Source organism: Taeniopygia guttata, chromosome 4 (assembly GCF_048771995.1).
Source record: "Taeniopygia guttata chromosome 4, bTaeGut7.mat, whole genome shotgun sequence".
NCBI lineage: Eukaryota > Metazoa > Chordata > Aves > Passeriformes > Estrildidae > Taeniopygia > Taeniopygia guttata.
In genome coordinates, this window is record NC_133028.1 from 25,153,423 (window position 1) to 25,175,297 (window position 21,875).

At 38.7% G+C, this 21,875-nt stretch overlaps 1 protein-coding gene across 3 annotated transcripts in view; it reads right to left on the reverse strand.

The window, feature by feature from the left end:
• Positions 1-21,875, reverse strand: part of GABRA4 (gamma-aminobutyric acid type A receptor subunit alpha4) — an 87,691-nt gene that overhangs the window by 37,122 nt on the left and 28,694 nt on the right. For 2 of the 3 annotated variants that reach the window (XM_030270999.4, XM_041716078.2), the window contains one exon: positions 4,312-16,177. The exons of the other annotated variant lie outside the window; for it this stretch is intronic. In XM_030270999.4, the coding sequence (XP_030126859.1) occupies positions 15,644-16,177 (534 nt within the window). In that variant the 3' untranslated portion in view covers positions 4,312-15,643. Of the gene's footprint in view, positions 1-4,311; positions 16,178-21,875 lie in introns of those variants that run through there. 3 annotated transcript variants of the gene reach the window in all.

Consider the following 21,875-nt stretch of genomic DNA (forward strand, 5'->3'; position numbering starts at 1 on the left):
CCTCGGGTAGAGAACTGAGCCATTCATTAGAGATAAGTTCTTTCCAGACCTTTCTCAGCATGCAGACACATATCTTTTTAACAAATTTCAGAATATACTAAAACAACTTTCCTCCTCATCACCATTTGCAATATCAAACCGATAGACATTTATTTTCATTTCTATTCATATCACAGAGAAGACTAATTGCTTGCATTTTAGAATGCAGCTTATTGACAACATATGGAAATAAGGGCAAGATAAAACATGCATTACGTAGAAACTGATTGAAAAAGACCTGACAGATGCCATGATATCTAAGTGGTCACAAGTTTGATAACTAAATATATTCAAAAGCAAAGGTATTGACATCTTAGCTAATCTAGGTGAATGTGAGTATTATCAAAACCCAAGATGTTGTTAGGATCCTAAGTTCTCAAAATTACAAGAAGAGAGGCTTCCAGTTAGAGAAATTAAGCAGATTTTACAATTACCCTACTTGTGTGGTTACATTCATAAACAGTTACAATATTTTTGCAAATTCGGGGATAGAGTTTACCACATTTTCTCTCCAAAGGTCTCATTTATTGTAATCTTATATGATAAATTTAAAATAAAGTAAAAGGGCCTTAAAATAATGCCAGCTGTGGACATGACAGAGAAGGCTTGGAGATACATGGAGAGAATGGGAACACATCTCAACCACCTCTTTCCCTGTGATGGCCAGGGAATCTGACAGAGGTCTGCTTCTGCATTCCTAAGGCATCCCAGCTTCTTGACCTTCAGCTGTCAACGTCCAAAGCAGAGCTTACACACACTGTCTCCAAAGCGTTGCTGTGCTCTGTAGCTCACAATGAATCACATAGCACAGATGCAATGCTGTTTAGAGGAGCTGGAAGTTTAGAAAAAACACAAGCACAACTTCCAGTCTGAACTGACAGATGTAATCCATTTCCATAAAAGCAAGGACTGTTATTAAGGAGGATAAATAGAGGAATCAAAGTCAAATGCATGGTAAAAAAAGAGGCTGGTATATTGCTGTAGCAAAAATAATTCAGACAGGCCCAGACTTGTGCAACTAATCAGGCCTCTTTAACCTCCAACTGGGCACCTCTACCCTTACAAATTCTCTCTTTGAGCCCCATATCAACACCACTATAACACCTAGTCATAAAATTGCTGTGGGACTCCAAGGATGGTTTTGTCCCTTGGAAGAAGTAGCCTTGCTGTGGCTGGAATTGTGTCCATACAGCCCACACGGCATTTGGGCCTCCTCAGCTGAGTTCAGTTCCCCTCAGGGCCAAATCTCCAGGCGTTTTAACACATCTAGTCCATCTCCATGTACATTACCTGGTGCTTAGGCTTTCTGCATGTATAGGTTCCTTGAACAAGGGGCCCAGAAATGCTGTGAAAAACATGTATGAAATATCTCCTGAACCAGCAATGGAATCATACATCTCTTTCATCTTCAGATCCTGGACAGACTCCTGAAGCAAAATACCTTTTACTATGTTTGAAGGGACCCCACAGGGTCTTTTCCTTTGCTATAATGTCTCACTGGCTGTAGTTACTTCTTATTACACACACAGATTTTATATGTGAGCTGGGAGCTGACACCTATATACATGTTGTAAACAGGCAGAAGACTTTCAATGTCTTTTATGGGCAAGTGCTCTAATCATTAGCCTTGTAAAGGAAGGATATAACAACACCTCCATCTGCAATCATTAAAAGAAAAAAATAACAAAAACAAAACAAAAAACCAAATAAAAAACACCAAATACCAAAAAAATCCCAGAAGATAAAACACCAGGGAGCCCCGAGTTGTTTGTGTCATTTTGGCAGGCTCTCCCATGCTGTGAACGACACTTCAGAGTAGCTTTTTATTCAGCTTCTTGTTATCTGGAAAAAAAAAATACTTCAATGCATTTTTAATGAATTTCCTATCGTTCGAAATGAAATTTTCTCAGTCGAGCAAGTAAAAATCTGTACAGAACAAACAGAAAAGGTCATTTAAGAAAAATAGCCAAAATTGCAATAAATACAGTGAGTACATCTGTACACTTTGCCCAACCTAGAATGCCTTTGGCAATTTTCCCCAACAGCTTCACACCTCCTAGGTCTCCAGCAAGATACCTTTCACACTATCCATCAGGGCTGACACCTAATTTCCATCCAAAGGCTTTCATCAGCATTAAAGCAGTTCAGCGATACAGGTAAGTTCTCAATTCCTCTTAAAGACTCTCCAGCAAATCTGAAAACCAAGTCTTTGATGTATAATATCTCTAAATTTTGCTGGCTTAACTACATCAACTCACACCTTCATCAACCCTCCCCTAATGGTGTGAGGGTGCTACCAGTTATTTCCTGCACTCAGATTGGGGTACCCTTCGCCTTGTATTTTGAATTCCTCCTCCAGGCTCACTTGGCTGTGCTGAAGTTGACACAACTTCCTGTCTCTCTGTGCCTGTGCTGGCTGCCCTCCTGACTTCACAATTCCTAGCATAAGGTATGAAATACCACGAGCTACAGCCAGCCTTTTCCCAGATGCTTCTTCACTTACATCTGGAGCTGTCATCTTGCTGGTTTCCTAGGACACTAGTGTCCTAACACTAGGGCATTTTAGTGTTACCATCTCAGACCACTGAACAGGCTGAGCAGGTTTTACCTTTATATACATACCAGGTCAGAAGCTGTTTGGTAGATGAACGCATATTCAGCATTTGAGACCAAGGTTTTTGTTCAAGGAACAGCATACTTAATTGCGTCTTCTCCAGGGCCATTCCAAAAGTGCATCCAAATACAAATTTGAGAATACAAATTTCAGACTGATCCCTGAAGAAAGGAAGGAGGGAAAAGGGCAGAAGGAAATGGCAGGCAAAAAGCCAGAACCTGACTTCAACAACTGAGTCCTCCTCAGCTGTGCTTTTCTCTTCATAGAAGTACTAAGTACTACATATAAAAATAAATATATTTCAATGTTAATTGAGAACACCTATTCTCAGCTCAATCTCAAATATTTCATAGGCCCACAGTAAGACCACTCAGACAGAAAACACAGGATCAATTCCCTTAACCTCAGACCTAAAATACATAAAACAGAAGTCTCATGGTCCTAACGACCATAAAAGGATCTAGTGCTCTTAAGAACCACTAATCACACCCAGTACACAAAGAAGTATTAAAAATTAATTTAGGAGGTTTTTTTCACCAGCCCAGGTAAAGTTCCTAATAGTTTTCAGCCTGCAGGCTGAATTCCTCTTATACTACCAGCATATATTTTTCTAAATTACATAAAACCTTACCCCAGAATCCACTGAAACTCTCCTTGGATGCTAAACAGGCCTTGTCTATAACCTAACAGAAATCCCCATCTAATCAATGCAAGTGACGTGAGTAAAATGTGAGCTGTGGTGTAGGTAGTATCTGCCATGTAGCATCAAGTGGCAGCAGCAGCATGTATGACTAATTTCTGCTACAGACTTAAAAATGACAGCGACAAAAGCTAGGAGGAAGGGCTGTAGTCTCCCAAATCTATGATCTAGCTGTGGTTGTCAAACATAGCAGATTTCTTGGCATCAACATCTGTCCCTGAAGCAAGCAGCAATTACAGCACTTTGCAGCACTTTGCAGCACTACAAGCCACTCCGACAGCTTTCAGCTCAACCTGCAAAGAGATTTGATGGTCCTGGCCACACTTAAAAGAAATTAGGATTCCCCACTCCCTGATTTGCATGGGCCACTACTCATACCAAAATGATTTCTCCATACATGCCTCTATACACATATTTTTTGCTCTAGTTCATTTTTACTGAAACACAGTTTCTACAAGTCTGTGGCTTCTAATGTACAGAAGCTTTTTCAGGCCCAAGAAAAGAGTAATAGAAAATCACTTTAAGTCATGTAAAGAAATAGAGCAGCTGATGAATGGTCTGTTGGCAGGTAAGGCAAGAAGGAAGTGCTCTTAGATTACCTCACAGGAATAAAATATAAAAAAGTTTGACAATAAAGTGAGCATTGCTAATCTGTGTATTATTTGTTTCTGCTGCTGTGAGAGAGGCAAGATTTAGCTTTTAGCTTGTTGACGTAGTGAGATACATCATGACAATGATAAATCAGTAGACTGGTCTGCCATCTTAATAAAGCAGATTAGCATTCATCATATTGCTCATGAAAACCATTCCATTGTCTGTTCATATCTAAAACATCAAGTTGATTGAATCATTTAGCAAGCATCAATGTTACAGCAATAATTTCAGGAGAATTCATATTAAAGAGGTTTACTGTATTCCTTCCTCTTTCTGCTTCAGGCCACAATTAGAAAGACAACTGTTTAAGAACTCTCACAATTGTATTTTATTTGACATCAGCAATACACTGGAGTATAATAGGAACAATTTTTTTGCACAATCTTTCTTGCAAGATGGATTTATTTTCCAAATACATAGATGTTCATAATACAGGAAGGTAACAGTTAAGCTGCACAATAGCAAAACAAGTTGACAGCTATCAAACCACCTTTCAAGTTTGTTAGTATAGTCAGGTGACCAGCATTGATCATATTATTCAAATAATTTAGTTAATCTCTGATTCTTAAAATCTTCCCAGCCACATTGTTCCATGCAACTAAAATGTGCACCAAGAATAGTGTAAAAGAATTCAACCAAAGGCTTCCCTTGCTTTGATTTCCCTTCAGTTATTCCCCATGTATGAGCCAATACAAAGGGATAAACATTAGAATTTGGAAGGGCGCAGGAATTCTTGCAACATGCATCTAGGATAGCCACATATTGCAGAAGTAATAAGTTATTGACAGAAAAGATAGGGCTTTCCTACAGGGGGTGTTTAAAAAGCATTTTTACTATGATCACTTTAAGTATATTTTCTGCATGCCACTACTTTTACAGAACAAAAAAAAGATAAAAGTACTTCCAAAAGAGTAGTATTTTGCACTGGGAGTCTTCCTTGCAATGTCTAAGCCTAAACCCAGATGTCTTGGTTGCAATGGACAAGGCTTCTCAGAAAAAGAAAAGTTTACAGTAAAACAAAATATCAGTAAATACCATCTTTTTTTTTTCTTTTTTCTTTTTTTTTTTTTTTTTACTTCTTTTCATTTTCAGCTTAAAATGACACAAGATATAGCAGCTGCTAAATATCACGTATAAATTCGGGGGTTTTTTGTTTCTCAGTTGGTACATAGGTCTTAAACTTCAAATTAGCACAGAAGTTGGTATCTCCCAGTCTGCCTCTCAGCTGTGAATTTGTGAATAGAAAGAGTGAGAGAAAGGATGCTCTCCATCATTTGTTAGATGAACTGATTTTAACAGCTCACTAAAGTACCTCAGCACTTTGGAATATCAGGACTGGCAGAGTGCAAGGGTGGTAGGTAAAGGTGAGGAGGAAAAGGTACCCAGGGCAACTTCTAGGCACCTTATTTACTTACTACCAGCAAGTGTGTGTCTGCAGATGGACTTTTAACATACTGTCTCTGCTCTGTATGATTGCTAGTGATGCAGCACAGAGCACAAGTGGGTTGGCAATGCTAGCAGTCATCCAGAAAATTCAGAAACCTGAAAACTTTTCTCTGTTCTACAAATGACCTGTATCACAAGCAGACAAAGTTGGTTTATGCCACTGCACTAGCACTGGATCGTGAAGCCTACCCCTAAATCCTTACACACCATACTTTAGGACTCCCACCCTACTCACACTGTGCCTTGCTGCTTGACAGCCAGGGTTTATCTGCCCCTGGCATGGATGCACATCCTCTCCCTGCCCAGATTCCACTGTCCTCCTGGTGGAGATGTGATGCATAGAGAGTCTGTGGCTAAAGGGAAGGGATGGGAATCCCATACCATCCCAGAAACTGTTGCTCCTCACCTCAGCCATGCAGCAAGGGAGCAAAAGTCAGGGAACTTGAACTTGAGCAAACAAAACAGAACTTGAACAAACCAAAACAGCGCAAAAGTAGCAGAACATGCCAAAGAGTGGGTTTAGATTGTTAATTTGGGAAGTTTAAAACAGCTAATGAGAAGCCCTTAAACCTAATTCAACTCTTACTCCTTACCTCAGCAAAATGCCTCAGCTGTTCTTATCCAGAACCGGGATACCTTCTCCTGCTGAGCACATTGCTCCGTCACTTACAAAAACATGCTCCTAACTCAGCAAGGCCAGCTCTGAGTGCCCTCCTAACTGAACTGATGTATTGAACCTAAAAATTCCTAGGTCTTCCACAGTTCACCCATGATATAGCAGAAAGAAATCTTGGAAGGGTACAGGGAAGCTGGTTAATTGCATACTTGGTAAGAGCAACTGAGAATGTGAAGATGAATGCCTTTTTTTCACTTACATATCTTTTCTTATCTGATTTATGACTATGATAGCCAGAGAAGAAGTGAGAGGTAGCATTTTAAAACCTCTCCATAAAATGTTATTACCTTCTGTTTATATATCATCTCCACATTCTCCAAAGAGAAAAAATACAATCCATGTATTCATGAAATGGCTACTGAATATCCCACAGCTAAGCAGCTATCTTTGTGAGATAATCACAGACAGAAGTTTGCGTAGAAGTATTTCCTACCTTCCTGAAGTTTGCAATGGAGCTTATGATTTCCATGTCTGCAGGTGAAGAAACATCTTTTTTAAAAAAGCTTAAAAAAAAATAGAAGAATTCAGCTTGATTTTCTTCTTAATAATTATGCAACAAAATGGAGAAATGTGCATAAGTGTGCAACAAAATAGAGTACAAAGAGAAAAACCTTTTTTCCAATGTTTAAGATACAGGGAAGATGGTAGAGGCATAATAACTATGCCTACAAAAAAGTCAGAGATGCAGTTCTGTCTCTGGGAAGGCCCACAAGCTGCTGGCAGGAGACTGTGGGTACTTACCAGGCAGCAGCACTAATCAACTTTTGTTTCATTACCACACCTGCATTTGTCATTCCCACCACTCTCCATTTCAAAACATTTAGCAGATAGGCAAGGAGCAGACAAGGCTGCAATAGACCTTGGTGCTCCTCTGGGATCTTCTGTGCTATTACAGAGCCTATGAGCAGTGCTGATCTTAAGGAAGCTTTCATTCTGCCCTATTTTGTACTCCAAAAAGGTATTTTCCATCCCGCCCCTACTACTCCAAAGACCCTGTTGCACTACAGGACAGCCCATGCAACATGAAGGCATTCCAGCTGGCAGCAGGAGCCACCTCACATCTTTTCAGTCTTCTAGCCACAGCATCAGAACCCTTAGAGAAGATTAACTGTGCTGATCCTCGGGCAGGCTTTGCAGTTGGAGTTGAATTCCGCATTGCACTCAGCTTGCTCCTACGCTGCCTATTTGGAAAAGGGTTTAGGGGGCATTTTCATAAGTGGCTTAATCCAATATAAGCTCTTCTCAGCCTCTGAGAGATGCAGTCACACCCTCCTTACCCTCTGTTTCTGACCACAGGCTCCCATCTTCTCCCACATGAGCAACACAACAGCTCCCATGCACCCACAGTGAGCTACACACACACCTTTGCCTTTTGTGGGATCCATACTGTGCAACTGCCAACTTGTGGATGTACATTTTCAGACATGGCAGTTCTAAAATGCAGGTGCAGCCCACAGGCTGTAGCACTGACTGGATTATCAGAAATGCTTAGCACTAAACAACTCCCGTGAATTCAGGTACAAGAATGAAGTCTTCAGATTTAGTAGGAAAGTATGATACTTTAAAAAAACTGATTGCTACTGTAATAAAAGCTGTTTTCTTCACCCACATACACTCTGATAACTGAATTAAATCAGAGACAGCATTCTCTCTAGTCTCTTAAACATAAAGCAAGTTAAATGTTAAACATTCTGAAGTGCCTCATTACTGAAAATTAAATATATAGAGTCTCAGAAAGATTTAAAAAAAAATTACTGTTTATATTTCTGGTTGAGAAATGTTCTAAAATAAAGGGAAACAGTAAAACTTAATAAAACTCATTCTTTTTCCCTTCCCATTCTGTCTCCTAATTCTTCCTGGCTGACAAAGAAAATACCATTTTCGAAAACAGCTTCAATGGAACACAAATGTTTATAATAGGACGTTAGACACTTTTCTTTAATACTTTCTCATTATACTTATAATGAAGAAATAATTATTTCTAGGCTGCTTCCTGCCAGATGCAGTTCTAGTACCTCTATTAGGACATATCTTAAAATAACTGCTTCATAGCAAGAAACTAAATTTTTCATTAATACTTAAGTTTTCCCTTCTCTCCTTTTCTCACTCTTTAAATAACTTCATTGATTTTGGGTCTTTCCAAAATTCTGGCCTCTTTTTTTTTTGTTGTTTTTTTTTAAGTCCATGTTTTCTCATTGGTCTAATTCATAAAATCCCCTTTTTGGAGAAAAAAATTACTACAGGGGGCACAGGAGGTTTAAGAAAGCCTGAGAGAGCCTCTGTTTTAATGATAGTGGAGGTAAGAAGAGAATCCTCAGACTGTGGTTTCGCACCAGCATTAACCCAGCTCAAAGCATCAATCCAGGCTTCTCACACCCTCCTTTGTACCAGCACTAGGATGGGAGCCATATCAGACAGATCCCATCACACTAACCAGCCAAAAGGAAACAAAGCAAAACTGGGGGTTTAGCTAGACAAATGATTTCAGCCTGCTTCCCCACAAGCACTGAAATACTTCCCCACACACAAGGCAAGGCAATAAAGAAGGTGAGAGTGCTACATTCAGAAGTAATACAGTTTTGTGGTGGAGTCATAAAAAAAGCTTGCAAAAAGCCCATGGATTCTGCTTGTAGTCCCTCTGGTGCAGACTGCTCCAGAAGATGGCAGAACATAAGCCAGCTCCAATTCAGAAGCCTCTCAGAATAAAAATGCCCTGAGTCCTGCCTTGCCCGATGTGCTCCATCAGCCCTTCAAACATGGGTTGAGTATTCAACACCAGGATTTTTCACAGGCCGATTAATTTTTACCACAAAAGCACTGCTGGTATTGCTTTGCAAAGGCATGTATCTCCAAATATTTTAAAGTAATTACTCAAGAGCTCTGGCTATCTGAAACACCTCAAATCTTCACCACTCATCTGGTGATAGAGAATGTTACCACAAATTAACCAAAAAAAAAAAAAAAAAATTTACATACAGAATCATCTATTTATGAAAAGTTAATTTGACAACCTGGCACACCCTAACAGAAAAGGAGATTTTCAAGCTTAGAAATATAAAGCATACTGTGACCTTACTATTAGTAATAAGGTTAGCTATCTCATATTTCAAAATAACTTTGAAGAAATACTTGCAGACATTTTTTACTTCTAAGACTTCCATCCTCATAGAAGTTTTACTTACCATGGAGATGAGCCACCAGCACAAGATGAGGATGCAAGACAAAGCAGTACTCAATTAAATTTCTCAATGTATTGAGCTCAGAAGTAGAGCTGAGCACTTATATTGTCATCTGCTTCTTCTACCAAACTCCAGTTAAGTATTTTCCAAGGATGAAGCATATTCACAAACAGTGATTTCCTTTAGTGTTTCTTTATGTCATCAGATCATCCACAGGCTGCTGTCAGTTAACAGCAACCTGGATACAACATTCACAAAGACACTAAGTAAATGTTGACACGAGCAAGACAACCAGCAGGAAATAACCCAGATCTTCATGTTATTTCAAGATTAATTCAGTAATATCCCACTCTTCCTCCATATCTTGTTATTGAAAACAGGTATACTAAGACAGTGATAAAAAAATAGCTATTTCATATGGTGTTTCCATCCAGAAAGCTACTCTTTCAATACAGAATTATTAGCAAGTGCATCTTGAGTTTGCCTCCTCAAAATTCAGGGAAATTATATTATTTCAAGGGATATATGTATATATGTACCCAGGCTGCAACAGCATTAGTATTTTTAAATGCTTCAACTACACTATCTTTTTAAAAAATATTCAAAAGTTTGGAAGGTTTTCTAAAAAAGGGAATCTTCAAGGCTTTTATTTTGCCACTGTTATTTTTATTTTGAAAAAACCATCATGCTCTCAGTTCCTCTTGCACAAGAAAGTGAAAATAGAATTATGACTTAAAAAATCTAGTGAACTGCAATGCAAAAAATCTAATGAAATGGTTTTCTTTGAAATCCTTTCCAGTGGGATAATACAAAAAGCATAAGAAAGTCTAAGAGATACTTTTAGATGCATTAAGTGATAGACTAGAAGACAATGCCATTCAATTCTGCAATAAATACCTAACACATTTCTAACTCATGTAAAAACAAACCATGTTTTGCAAATACTATCAATTATTTACAGTAATTGCATTTTTCATTCCCTCCAGTTAACACAGAATATAACATCATCAAAATAGATCTTTACAGGGTGCTCTGTACTTCACACTACTCTCACTTGCCTGGGATGTGGCAAAAATTGACTTTCAGAGTCTGATTTACTCAAAACACACTGAAACTCTCCCCACACTCACATTCTACAAAATAGCTACATCTTGACTCCAGGGAGAGGCCTACAAATGAAGATTGTACAAATTAATGCATATCAGACTCTTTTAAAATGGCACAGTTTTCCTGCCAGTAAACTTCCCATTTAAAGTGCACTGAAGTAAATGAAAAACAGATATTGGTGTCAGTGGATACCAGTAAAGATTCTTAAAAAAATGTAAACTCACCTTGGAAGTCCACAGTGAAAGAAATACAAGGTCTTGGAAAAAAAAATCTAAATAATATAAAAATATGCTACTGTCATTTATCTTAATTCTTTTTCCTGGATTTTTTTCCCTTGTTTTTTTAGGGTTGGTTTCTGGTAGTTAATACTGACCTCCATAATGCTATTTACCCCTCAGATTTATTTTGAGTATGAAATTCTGTTTATGCAGTCTTGTTCTACCACATATTAATAGAGGAGCTGTACTGTTTATGCTTTATTGCTTTACTCCTGTCAGAGTATGAAGAGAAGCACCTCCTTTTCTCCCTACTTAGCACTGACCTGCTGCAAACCTACTGCTGTATGGCCCTGAAGTTCTGTAAGACTTCTCCAACTTTGATCATCTTGGTTTGATCGATATCATCAGCACGTTATAGTAAACTTAGGCTTCTCAACACAGCTGCTTTTTTTCTAATCTATTATTTAGTCCTAGGATTAAATAAAACCAAGGGTGGGTTTTTGTCAGCTGTCTGTATTGCAATTCATAACCAGTGCTAGCCACACAAACCCTTTTTATTTTACTGAGGTCAAGCCCTTTTGGCAAGTCCCAGGAAGATAAGGTACAACTCACCAAAATTTCTTTCCTCCTTAATCTTCTAAGTCAAGCAAAAGTTATAGGAAGTGTGCAAAGTCCATGATCTACTCTGCTATCCAAACAGATCTCTTGGCAGCTTTTGGGATTTGTATGCATAGTGTGCTATGGCACACTGAAAAAGAGTCTCCTAAGGAGTCTGTAATATCTATGGGAGAATGTCTCAGATGGCCAATGTGTGTCTCTTACAATGCCTGTGTGTCATTCTTCCATTCTGGCCTTCCCTACACTTCTAGCAGCACAAGGAACATGGGAAGTTAGGCTTTGGATAAATTGATTAAATAGATACTGCATACCCTGATGTTCTCACATGGCATACAGACAATGAGCTACAGCATTAAGGGACACTGAGGCCAAATGACATACACGAGGTGCACATTAAGTGAAAGAAGAAGGAATTCTGGATATATCAGAAAGCTGAGTTCATTCAATTCTTTGTACAAATACTGGTTAATCCTATTAAATACATTTACTTGGTTTCCCCATTTTTTTGGTAAGGTCCATCCTGAAGGATGACAATGAGATGCCAAAGGCTACACTTGAACACCCTGTAATCAATAACTCTCCTCTCCTGTTAACAGAAGAGCTCTAATCACATTCCTTATCAAACTATTTATCTCTTTCATTCAATTATTGTCCAGTTTACTTGCCCAATGAAAGCGTAATGTAGAGTGGATAACAAAATAGTTTAAAATCTTTTTTCCCCTTCAAAGACACATGGGAGAAGAAATGCACTACCAACATCCATTTGATGGAGATAAGTCCATTTTAATAGAAGGAAAAACAGATTCCAGTACTGCTGGTGAGCTCCAAGAGTTCAGGACACCTTGAAGGTCTGGGGTCTAAGTTTGCCACCTTTCTCATCTTCATTATTGTCACAGTTGCAGTGAAACCTGTTAATCATGGGCTCACAATTGCCTACAAACTACTCTTCAGTTCCCGTGAAGGTAATCTTCCTGAACCAAGTTTTTAAGTGTTTTTCTCAAGTGACTGCATTAGTGGTCAGGGCTGCATCTCTGCAATCTGTGGGAGTTTCGCTGCTGGTAACAATGTCTCTGAGGAAATATCAGTGGAGAACTATCTCTGTTTCCTTGTAAAGATTTTTGTCTTTCCCTCCACTTTCCTTTCCTGTTGATAGATGTGAAGATATCTGAAGTCTTTGGTTAGTTTTAAACCACTATGATACTATTAAAAAAAAAAAAAAAAAAAAAAAAAAAAAGATTGCTCAACAAAGCCAATAGGAAAAAAGAACAAAAACCTAAAAATATAGCTCCTGTAGAGTTCATCTCCCCGAAACTCATCTCTAATAAGCTATTTGGTCACTGAAATGATCCCTGCAACATTCTCCCTTAGGATTTCAGTTAGCAGTTTTGAACATTCGGGCTGCTATATTTAGTATAGTCCTCCTTTTGTACTTTCAAGTTACAGTATCACTGAGTATATTGCAGGCTCTTTTTCGTTTTACTGTTTCTGATCATCGAGGGAGATTAAAAATAATGAAGAACTACTGTTAACAGTAATTTCCTATTTACATTGTCCACATGTACTTGGGAAAGGTAATTGTGGAAATTTCTTCATATGCTGCAACATAAAAATGTAGTACAGTTCAATAAATTAGTCCTAGGCTTATCATGATTTTTTTTTTAATATACTTCATTTTGAATTTAGGCATGGAAGTGTTGGAAGATATTTCAGGAATACACTAGATATTTAAAATACGTAACTTTTTCCATGGTATCACTAAAATTTTCTCCCAAAATGGAAGCATAGAAATAAGTATCTGTAATTTATTATTTTTCAGCCCTTTTCCCTCTTTATAGGCCTTTAAACAGAAACTACAAGTGAATTCAAGCAGCACATTTAGATCAGTCTTAGCCTGAACTAGTGTTGATCCCACTGAACAACACACTTGAAAAAGCTGATTATAAAATCAGTATACAGGGATAGGTAGAAAGAACAGATAACTGTTTCTAATTAGTTGTTTAAAGCTCTGCCTGTGAAAAAAAAATCCTAGGTTTTCATCACAGAGGAAAGCATTAGAAAGAAACATCCTAGGCTTTCATCAAAGCGTAATTTCATTAATTTCTGGTGCAAATACTAGGTTCTCCATACAGGTCACCATTCTTCATGCTAGAAGTATTTTATTATTTGCTCAATTATGATCAGTAGTTGCCAGAGGTTTAGCTTTGTTTATTCTGGTTTAGCCAAATAAATAATCCCTTGCATACCATCTTCTATTCTAACAATTTGTAACAATGTGACCTAATTAGAGAGGAAACAGCTACAGCAACTAGCAGTACATCCAAAGATACAAACTACTGCAGTTAGACATCTTGCACGGGTGCTCCATTTCCAGTGCTCCGATATGCCATGTAATGTTTTTCTAATGAGTGCTGTAGTCTCATCCATCTTCCAGATGTAAAAGATGAAAAAGGAAAGAACCATACCTGGCCTTTTGAGAGCATCCCTTAAGTAAAAGAAAGACTAAGGCAACTGATTATACTCCATTATAATAAAGTTATGTAAGACATTCCCACTGCATTCTATCATCTACAGTTCATTATTGCACATGAAAGAACCATCTGGGATCCATAGTACAGATGAGAGATGCAACAATGACAGGTATTGAGATGTACTCTTGCCAGGTATCTCCCAGATCCCACAAGTTAAAGGTCAGATTCTCAGCCATGAGATGGCTAAAAGGCTTGGAGAGACAGAGGCACTGTCATAGTTTCACCATTATGGGGTCTTTTTACTCTGACTCTTGTCCCAGCATAGTCTAAGGCAGTCTTATGCAGGCCTTTTTTTTGCCAGCAGCTTGTGGTGTCCATAAATCCCTTGATAATTATCTGAACACAGAACCACTCAACACTCACCTGATCTGCCCTGCAGCATACAACTTTGACAATAGACTACCAATCTAAGCTAAAGACTAGTCCAGACCCTTTAAAGGCACAGCCAGATCATAGCTGAGAATTTGGCCTTTGATTCTCCCTTGTCACCTGCACAGAAACACTAACCATTTGCCAAGCCAGACAGTTCTGTACAAACATTTATTTTATTTATTGGCAATTTGTTTTCTACCTCTTATAGTGAAAATAACATTTATGATCAGGATTTCTATTAGGTTTAACTATTCAATTTTTAATAATGTTGCCTGCTTGCATACTGCAATTTAGAAAGAAAAGCACCTATTTATGCCACAGTTTAAAGTAAAGAAATGGATCATAAATTAACATTTTTAGCCAGGGATCCACCTAGAAAGTTTACTTTCTTATTTATATCACAGCAGTCCTTCTCAAAAAGGGTGTCTTTTATTTACTCAGTGACATGCCACACTTATCTATGCGCAGGAAATGGGGCTTTTTTTGCTTAATTTTCAAGCCACTTTTAAAACTGTCTTGAAAATTTAACTTGATACAAACAATACATAAGGAGGTGTGTGCAGAGGGGAATGGATATGTGTTTAAAGGAAATCAGGAGTGTAACTGAAAAGTATGGGGAAAAAAGCAAAACCAAACAAATATCCAAACCCTAAAGCATCCAAAGAAAAAGCAAAGAATTCAAATTAAAAGTTGAACATTGTGGTCTGGTCCTCATCTGCTACAACTGATGTAATTTAGGAATAAATCCACTCAAGCTGGTCAGCAAGGTCGAAGAAGAGTTGCCCACTTGAGATCACCTTACCAAACAAGAAAATCCAATTTCGAGAATTACATCAGATTTCAGATTTTACAAGGTTCACTCATTCTTAGTTTGGTGTGAGAATTTCCCAGGTTACAATGCAAAATAATGCTTAGTAAAAATATATGGAGCTCTACAACTCCTTTGCATAACTTTCCTGGAGTTGCACTCTCCCAGGCTGGACTTTCTTCCTTTTTGCCGCTCTTGATTTTCTTCCCCCTATTCTGTCAATTTTAATCTATCAGGGAAAGTCTTTTTCTAGCAAGCACTGTCAAAAAATACAGGACATAGACCTCACACTCAGAGAATGCAATGCTGTGTCCAGACAGCAGTGCTAGGTGCCTCAGGCATTTGTAATAGCCAACATGCACATTCCTAGCAGTCAGATGTGTTCCACTGCACAGCTGTGCACCTCTGCCTCTGATTTTTTTCAGGTGCATGTTCCTCCCAAATGCAAGTTCTGTGCAGCCAGAGTAGTTGGTTCATTGCTAGCTGAAGGGAGGAAGACCATTACTGTTACCCATTACTCTCTTAAGAGTTAACTAATTATCCCCAATAACTCCAGCCTTTAGAATGGGAAAGTACCACACAGCTTTTATAAATAAGAGTTACTGACCTTTTTAAATAGTTTCAAAAGAAGAAACTCTGCATCAAATGTGAGTATAATTTAGGAACTACTACATAGCAGCAAAACTACATTAGACTTTCTGATTTTTCCATGGTATCCTTGGATAGATACACCACCCAGTAGACCATGTTAAATGCTCCGAAGGTAACAGGAAATAAAATGCGTGCATATTTGTCTATCTTACTCGTGCCAGAGTGGGAGGCGGGGGGAGGAGGTGGTATGACAGCAGATGGCTTTGCAGATGCTCCTAATGTATTAGGTGAGGTGGTCTGAATCTGCTCCAGTCTAGATCCAAGCAAGTGCTGAATGGAAGGGGATCCAGCTGTGGCATGCTGGGATACAAATCCAGTTAAAATTGGGGTAGAAGGAGGAGCTGGAGGGGTAGCTCTTGCAGAAGATAATGTCTCCGATGCGTTGATTCGTGTGAAAGGGTTGGGACTTGATGCAGAAAGGGAGTGGGGTGTAATGTCAGAAGACCCCTGAGCTACAGAGGGAGGCTGGACGGAGCTGTGCCTTGTGTCAATTCGGCTCCCACCATCAGCTTCAGACTGTACTGTGGCATTTGTTCTTTTCCTCACATTTGAATTGGCATCTGTACTCTGCAAAGTTACAAAAAAATACTTGTCATTCTTAAAATAAACATTCAAACAAAAGCAATGGAAACTATAATCAAGCACTATCCGAGTAATACTCACAAATATAACCATAGCTTGATCCTGAAGAACAAAAATACCAAAACTGATGAAAATAGATTTAATAGCATATAAAGTGAGAAACAAGAGCTCCTTTTACCTGTGGCTGGAATACCAGAGTGAAGACATCTAAATGCGTCACACTCCATGTGATGCAGTACCTATACAAACTGAATACTATGAAGCTAAGGATTCTCAGGTTAGAGTCACAGCTTTTTTCAGGCTCAAGCTCAAAACAAGATTCTCCAATGTCTATCTATTTCTCTGATGATATAAAAACATTCTAGATGCAACTTACCAGCCATGAAGGGTTTATTTATTCTTTCTATCTCCAGAAAAATAACTACCATATACTAGGAACTCTAGTCTTCTACAGAAGAAGCTGTTAAAATGCAAGTATTCAGCAAACCAAGTTACCACATTGCTGCTCTTTCAGAAATAAAGCCAGTGCTTTTTCACATCAGCCATAGGCAATAAATTCACCAGGCACAACTGAACCAGGGAATGAATTAGCCTTTCATCAACTACTCCTGTCCATTCGTTAAGTAAGAGAAGTGGTGAATTATCCATCACTTGATGTCTTCAGGCAAGTCTGGATGTCCTTCTGAAAGATATTCTTCAACCAAATAGTGCTTATTAGGCTGCATGAGAAACCAAAATACAGATAAGGAAGTACAGGAATAGGAAATCCATCAGAGTTTAACATTCTACTGACTTTTGGGAGTAGGACTTGGCCTCTGCCTTTCTTCTCTGCACTTTAGAGGAAGACTAACATCTCTTGAACTTCCTTCTGGAAAGGTATCTAAAGAATTCTGACCTTCGACACTGCACCTAAATATGATGTAAAACATGTAATACTTTAGATATGATATGGGAATGTCTTCTAATTAAGATACAAACTGCTTTCCAGAAGACAAAGACTTGAGGATAGATAGGGTACACATAGGGTCTAAATACAGACAGGAGGAAACAACCACTTGCTATATATAAAAAAATCCTATGTTTTATGCCTCTCCGATGATACCATTCCCAAGCATTGCCCTGCACCACACCAACTGTGCCTTTGGCTTCCCTTCCCTCCAGCCTTCCCAGAGAACCCTGCCAAAACTCAGAGCAGAAATCAAAGGGAGAGAAAGCAGGCAGTGACGTCTTTCCTCCATCATCCAACGGCAGTTCTCTCCAGCCAAGTGACAGAGCAGTAACAGAGAGTAGGTTAGGTGGTATTCAAGGTACTAACAGTACCTTAAGTAGCAACAAGAGTGACACTGTGTCTGTCTGCTACACCATTTGTGCTTCACTATTCTTGTCAAGGAAACAGAAAATTAAGTCGAAAAGAAATCTTAAAAAAAAAAATCACTTGGAAGTATTCCAGTAATGACCAGAATGCTGGTCCCTAATCCTGTTAATTGCAGTACAAATCTGTCACTGGCAATACTGTTGGCCTGAATTTATCTGAAACTGTCGCAGCTTTATTCTTGTTCATGGCTCATGTATTTGCCAGCTCACAGTTGATATATCAAAGAATCCCTCTTAAATTCCAGGTTTCCTTCCTGCATAGAAGCTTGTCAGTCCCTTTTATTTATTATTCTGCATCTGCAATCCAAAGAAGCAGAGGACTAGAAGAAGGAAATACCAGAAGAAGCTGGTATTTCCTGAAAGAAACACTAATTTTACTGTTTGATAAAGAAGCCTGAGTCACTCTTTGGGAACTGCGGAAGTACACACAGGTGTGAAAATTTAATACTTTCATACTAGGGTTGTCAATGGCCCAGGAATAGTAAAACCATTTTCAAGACTGATAAATTGAAATGAAAAAGTACAGTCAGGACAGGGGTACATTTACTAGAGACTTGGTAATACTTGATGGAGTGATGCATGTTACTTGAAGGCTTGCAAAGCTAAGCAGATGGAAGTCATCAATGTTCACTGCCCAAAACAACATCTCTGTGCCATGGAGAAGCTGGCACTAGTCAATGAGAGGAGGTGAGTTTTACATGCAGATTCTTGGACAACCTGGCTTTGTTCAAGTATATGTCACACATTGTAAAGCTCTCAAGAGGTGCCTGGGAAGCAAAAATCCATGGGCTGGGACAGGGGTTGCAAAGTAGATCTTCACTGGAACCAAGACATGTCTCGGTTCCTTCCCATTCTCTGCCTACATTAGACAAGTATCTTAGAAGCGCTGCTGCTGGAGAATAGAATTACCATGTCTTCAGTCATTCCACATGCAACCATAAAGAATAGTCCAATGAGCAAAACAATAAATTAGGTGCAGTTAATTTACAGAGGCACCATTTTATGTTCTTGCTCCCTTATACTGTTACCTGTTTTCAATGACCATCTCAGTATATTTCCCTTTTGTGCACCATCATCTACAGACACAGGTAAAATATACAGGTAACAGTGAGGCTCCTCACATTCCAGTCATCCCCATTTCTTTTGTAGGAACCTTTTTGTTTCCATCAAAATATTTGCATAATACCTCATCTTCCTCCCCCAACTGTCATCTAAATTACTAAATCAGACCTGTTATTGGATTCACTACTTATTTTCCATTACAATCTCTATTCTAGAATAAAATTATCTATACTACTTCAAATGGTCAAAATGTTTATCTGTGTAAAAGCTTACTGGGCATTTGTTTTCTTGTTACTGACACAGAAAACTTCTAATACTTCAAAACCTTAAGTTTAGAGAGAAACACAATTTTCTCATAACGTACACATAAATGTATGCATAAAGCCTGAATACATAACATTGTAAGATTGAAAAATAACACAGCATAACAAGCACCAAAAATGTGGGTACATATTTTGTTAATTCTCTGGAAACCACCATACAATCACTCAGAGCATGAAAATCAGAAATGTCATTTTTTACATCCTCCACAGACAATGTATCACAGACACCCAGTTGTTCTTGCATAATGTCACTGTAATCATTTCTATTTGTGTTCTTGAGTAGAATCTTGCTCTTGAAAGGTACTGAAACAAGCATGCTTCATGGAGCACCCAGATGCATGCCTTGTCAAAGCTGAGCAGAATGCAGTCTCCTTGTCAGGATGGCCTCACCAGCACATTGACTACCACATCTCCTCAGTTATCCTTTCCTTGCACTTGTTTTACTCAAGACGGTATCATGACAATACTTCATTCTCCTCATTTAAAGCACTCAAGTATCCCTCCTTGTTGAGTTGTCCAGTTAAAAAATTTCTAGCAAAAAATCTTATTACTGGTTTTATACACCGGGCTCTTGTATATTTCTCTATTCAACATTGCAAAGTTAACTCAGATCTTCCGACATTAGTTTATTTCTCCTCTGTACAGAAGCTATCTCACAATCTACATCATATGAAGATTAGTGACAAGGTCACTAATAAAAATATCAAACAAGCCTGATTCTGTGGCAAGCCTTAATGACTCAAATTCTGTTGTAAAACACAGTAAAATAAAATGCTCAGTTTGTGTTAGAAAAACATTCCACAGCCATTTCAGCATATACCCCTAATAGAAGAATAATGTGATAATGACAATCTGACCAACAAAATGATAAATGTATGCAAAGCACTTGCGACCTCTCAAAAATATTTCACTTTACCTTTTTTAAAACAACAGCAAGAAACACAAAATTACCGCCTTTTACTTTGGAAGCACTGACTACGTTTGCATGGCAAGGTTTGCATGACACAGGGGAGGGGTGGCTTCTGTGAAAAGCTGCCAGAAACTCCCTGTGTGTCTGACAAATATATACCTGCAGCCCATGGAGGTCCCCATGCCAGTGTGGAGCAGCCTGTTTTTGAAGGACTGCTCTCCATGGAAGGGACCCACACCGCAGCAGTTCATGACAAACTGCAGAGCCTGGGAAGGACTCACATTGGAAAAGTTCATGGAGGACTGTCTGCCCCAGGAGGGACCTCACACTGGAGCAAGACAAGAGTGTGAAGATTCTTCCCCCTGAGGAAGAAGGGGTGGCAGAAATAACTTGTAATGAACTGACTGTAACTACCATTTCCCATTCCCCTGAACCACTGTAGGGCAGAAGATTAATTCAGGAGTATACTTAAGCACAGGAAGAAGGCTGCGGGGAAGATGTTTTAAGACTTAGGGTTTTTTTCTCATTACCCTTCTCTGCTTTGACTAGTAATAAATGAAACTAATTTTCCCCAAGTTGACTCTGTTTTTCCTGTGATGGTAATTGGTAAGAGAGCTCTCCCTGTCCTTATCTCGACCCACGAGTCTCTTGTTGTATTTTCTCTACCCTGTGCAGTTTAGTAGAGAAGGAATAGAGCATCTTTGGTGGGCACGTGGTGTTCAGCCAGGGTCAACCCATTACAGGCACAAAAACAAGAAATATAGCACGAAAGTCAAATAGGAGCCAAATGAAAATGCAAGCCAAGATAGGAAGGGATTATCCAGGTAAGGAATCTTTTATGAGGGCAAGTCAGGAAACCACTAAATTGTCCTGAGCCAACAGGACTGCCGTGCTAGTCCAGAAGGGGCTCCACAGGAAACACCGAGGGCACATTTTTCACATTCTCACTCTAGATTAAGAAAGGTTCTGATTTTCTGGAGGCATTTCAGTGAGACTTTTGGTAGACATTTAAAATTGTGTAGCTCAGGAATGCAAAATGGGAGCCTGGAAACTACCATAACATCCAGTCTATTACACTGTGCAGTGCCAGGCTTAATAGATCTGATAAAGATTGCCTGTCTATAAAACAAATTCTGCTTAGGTAAATGACACTTCACCTATCCATCTGATAGGTCCAACCAATTAGTCCAACCAAATCCACACACACCAGAAACTCTGATCGTAACCACCGCCAAATCACAATTTGTTAGTACATTGCTCTGATATAGCCCCCTTCAAGAGGAAACCTTCTTGCTATAGATCCTATCAGAAGAATTCAGCCTCTGAACCTTTACTGGCAGAAACAGTATGAATGAATTTCAAAATTTTGGGTAATTAGAGCGCACAGTTCCTGTCTGTGCATAAACAAAGTTCTCAAGAGCTTTGAGAATACATCCTAATTGTAAGACATCTTCATTGGCAATAGCTCTGTGGTTGGCTGGGATACACTAATGCCTATTTTATTTTTAAGAGTCAAGATCAACAGCAGTGAAAACTAAATTCCAGCCTTAATGGGGCTTCAAACATTTATTACCAAAACTTTCATCACACCAGAAGTAGATAGATGAGTGTAGTAAAGCCAAGGAATTGACCAAATATGGGAAAATGTGGACTACAGTCTATTTCAGAAGAGCTTGATAATCCTCCTCCTTTCTATCTAAATGAATATTTCCTTAGTAAATACCACTTCAAAAAGAAAGCAAAACAAAAAACATGCTCAGTAAAACAGTTTAGAAAACTCACATTTAATGCATAAGCATACTTCACTGAGGAGGAAGGAGGTTGTAGGACAGGACAGGAGGTTCAAATTCAGTAAGACAAATTTTGTCACATAGCATGCAATATGCAAGAAGATTTTGGAAGTATTTACTGCTTTAAAAGGCATAGATATTTTGCTTTACTTGTAAGTATCACATGCTATTTCTTTTATCTTTAAAAGAACTAAATTAGGGAAAGAATCATTGAATACAAATTC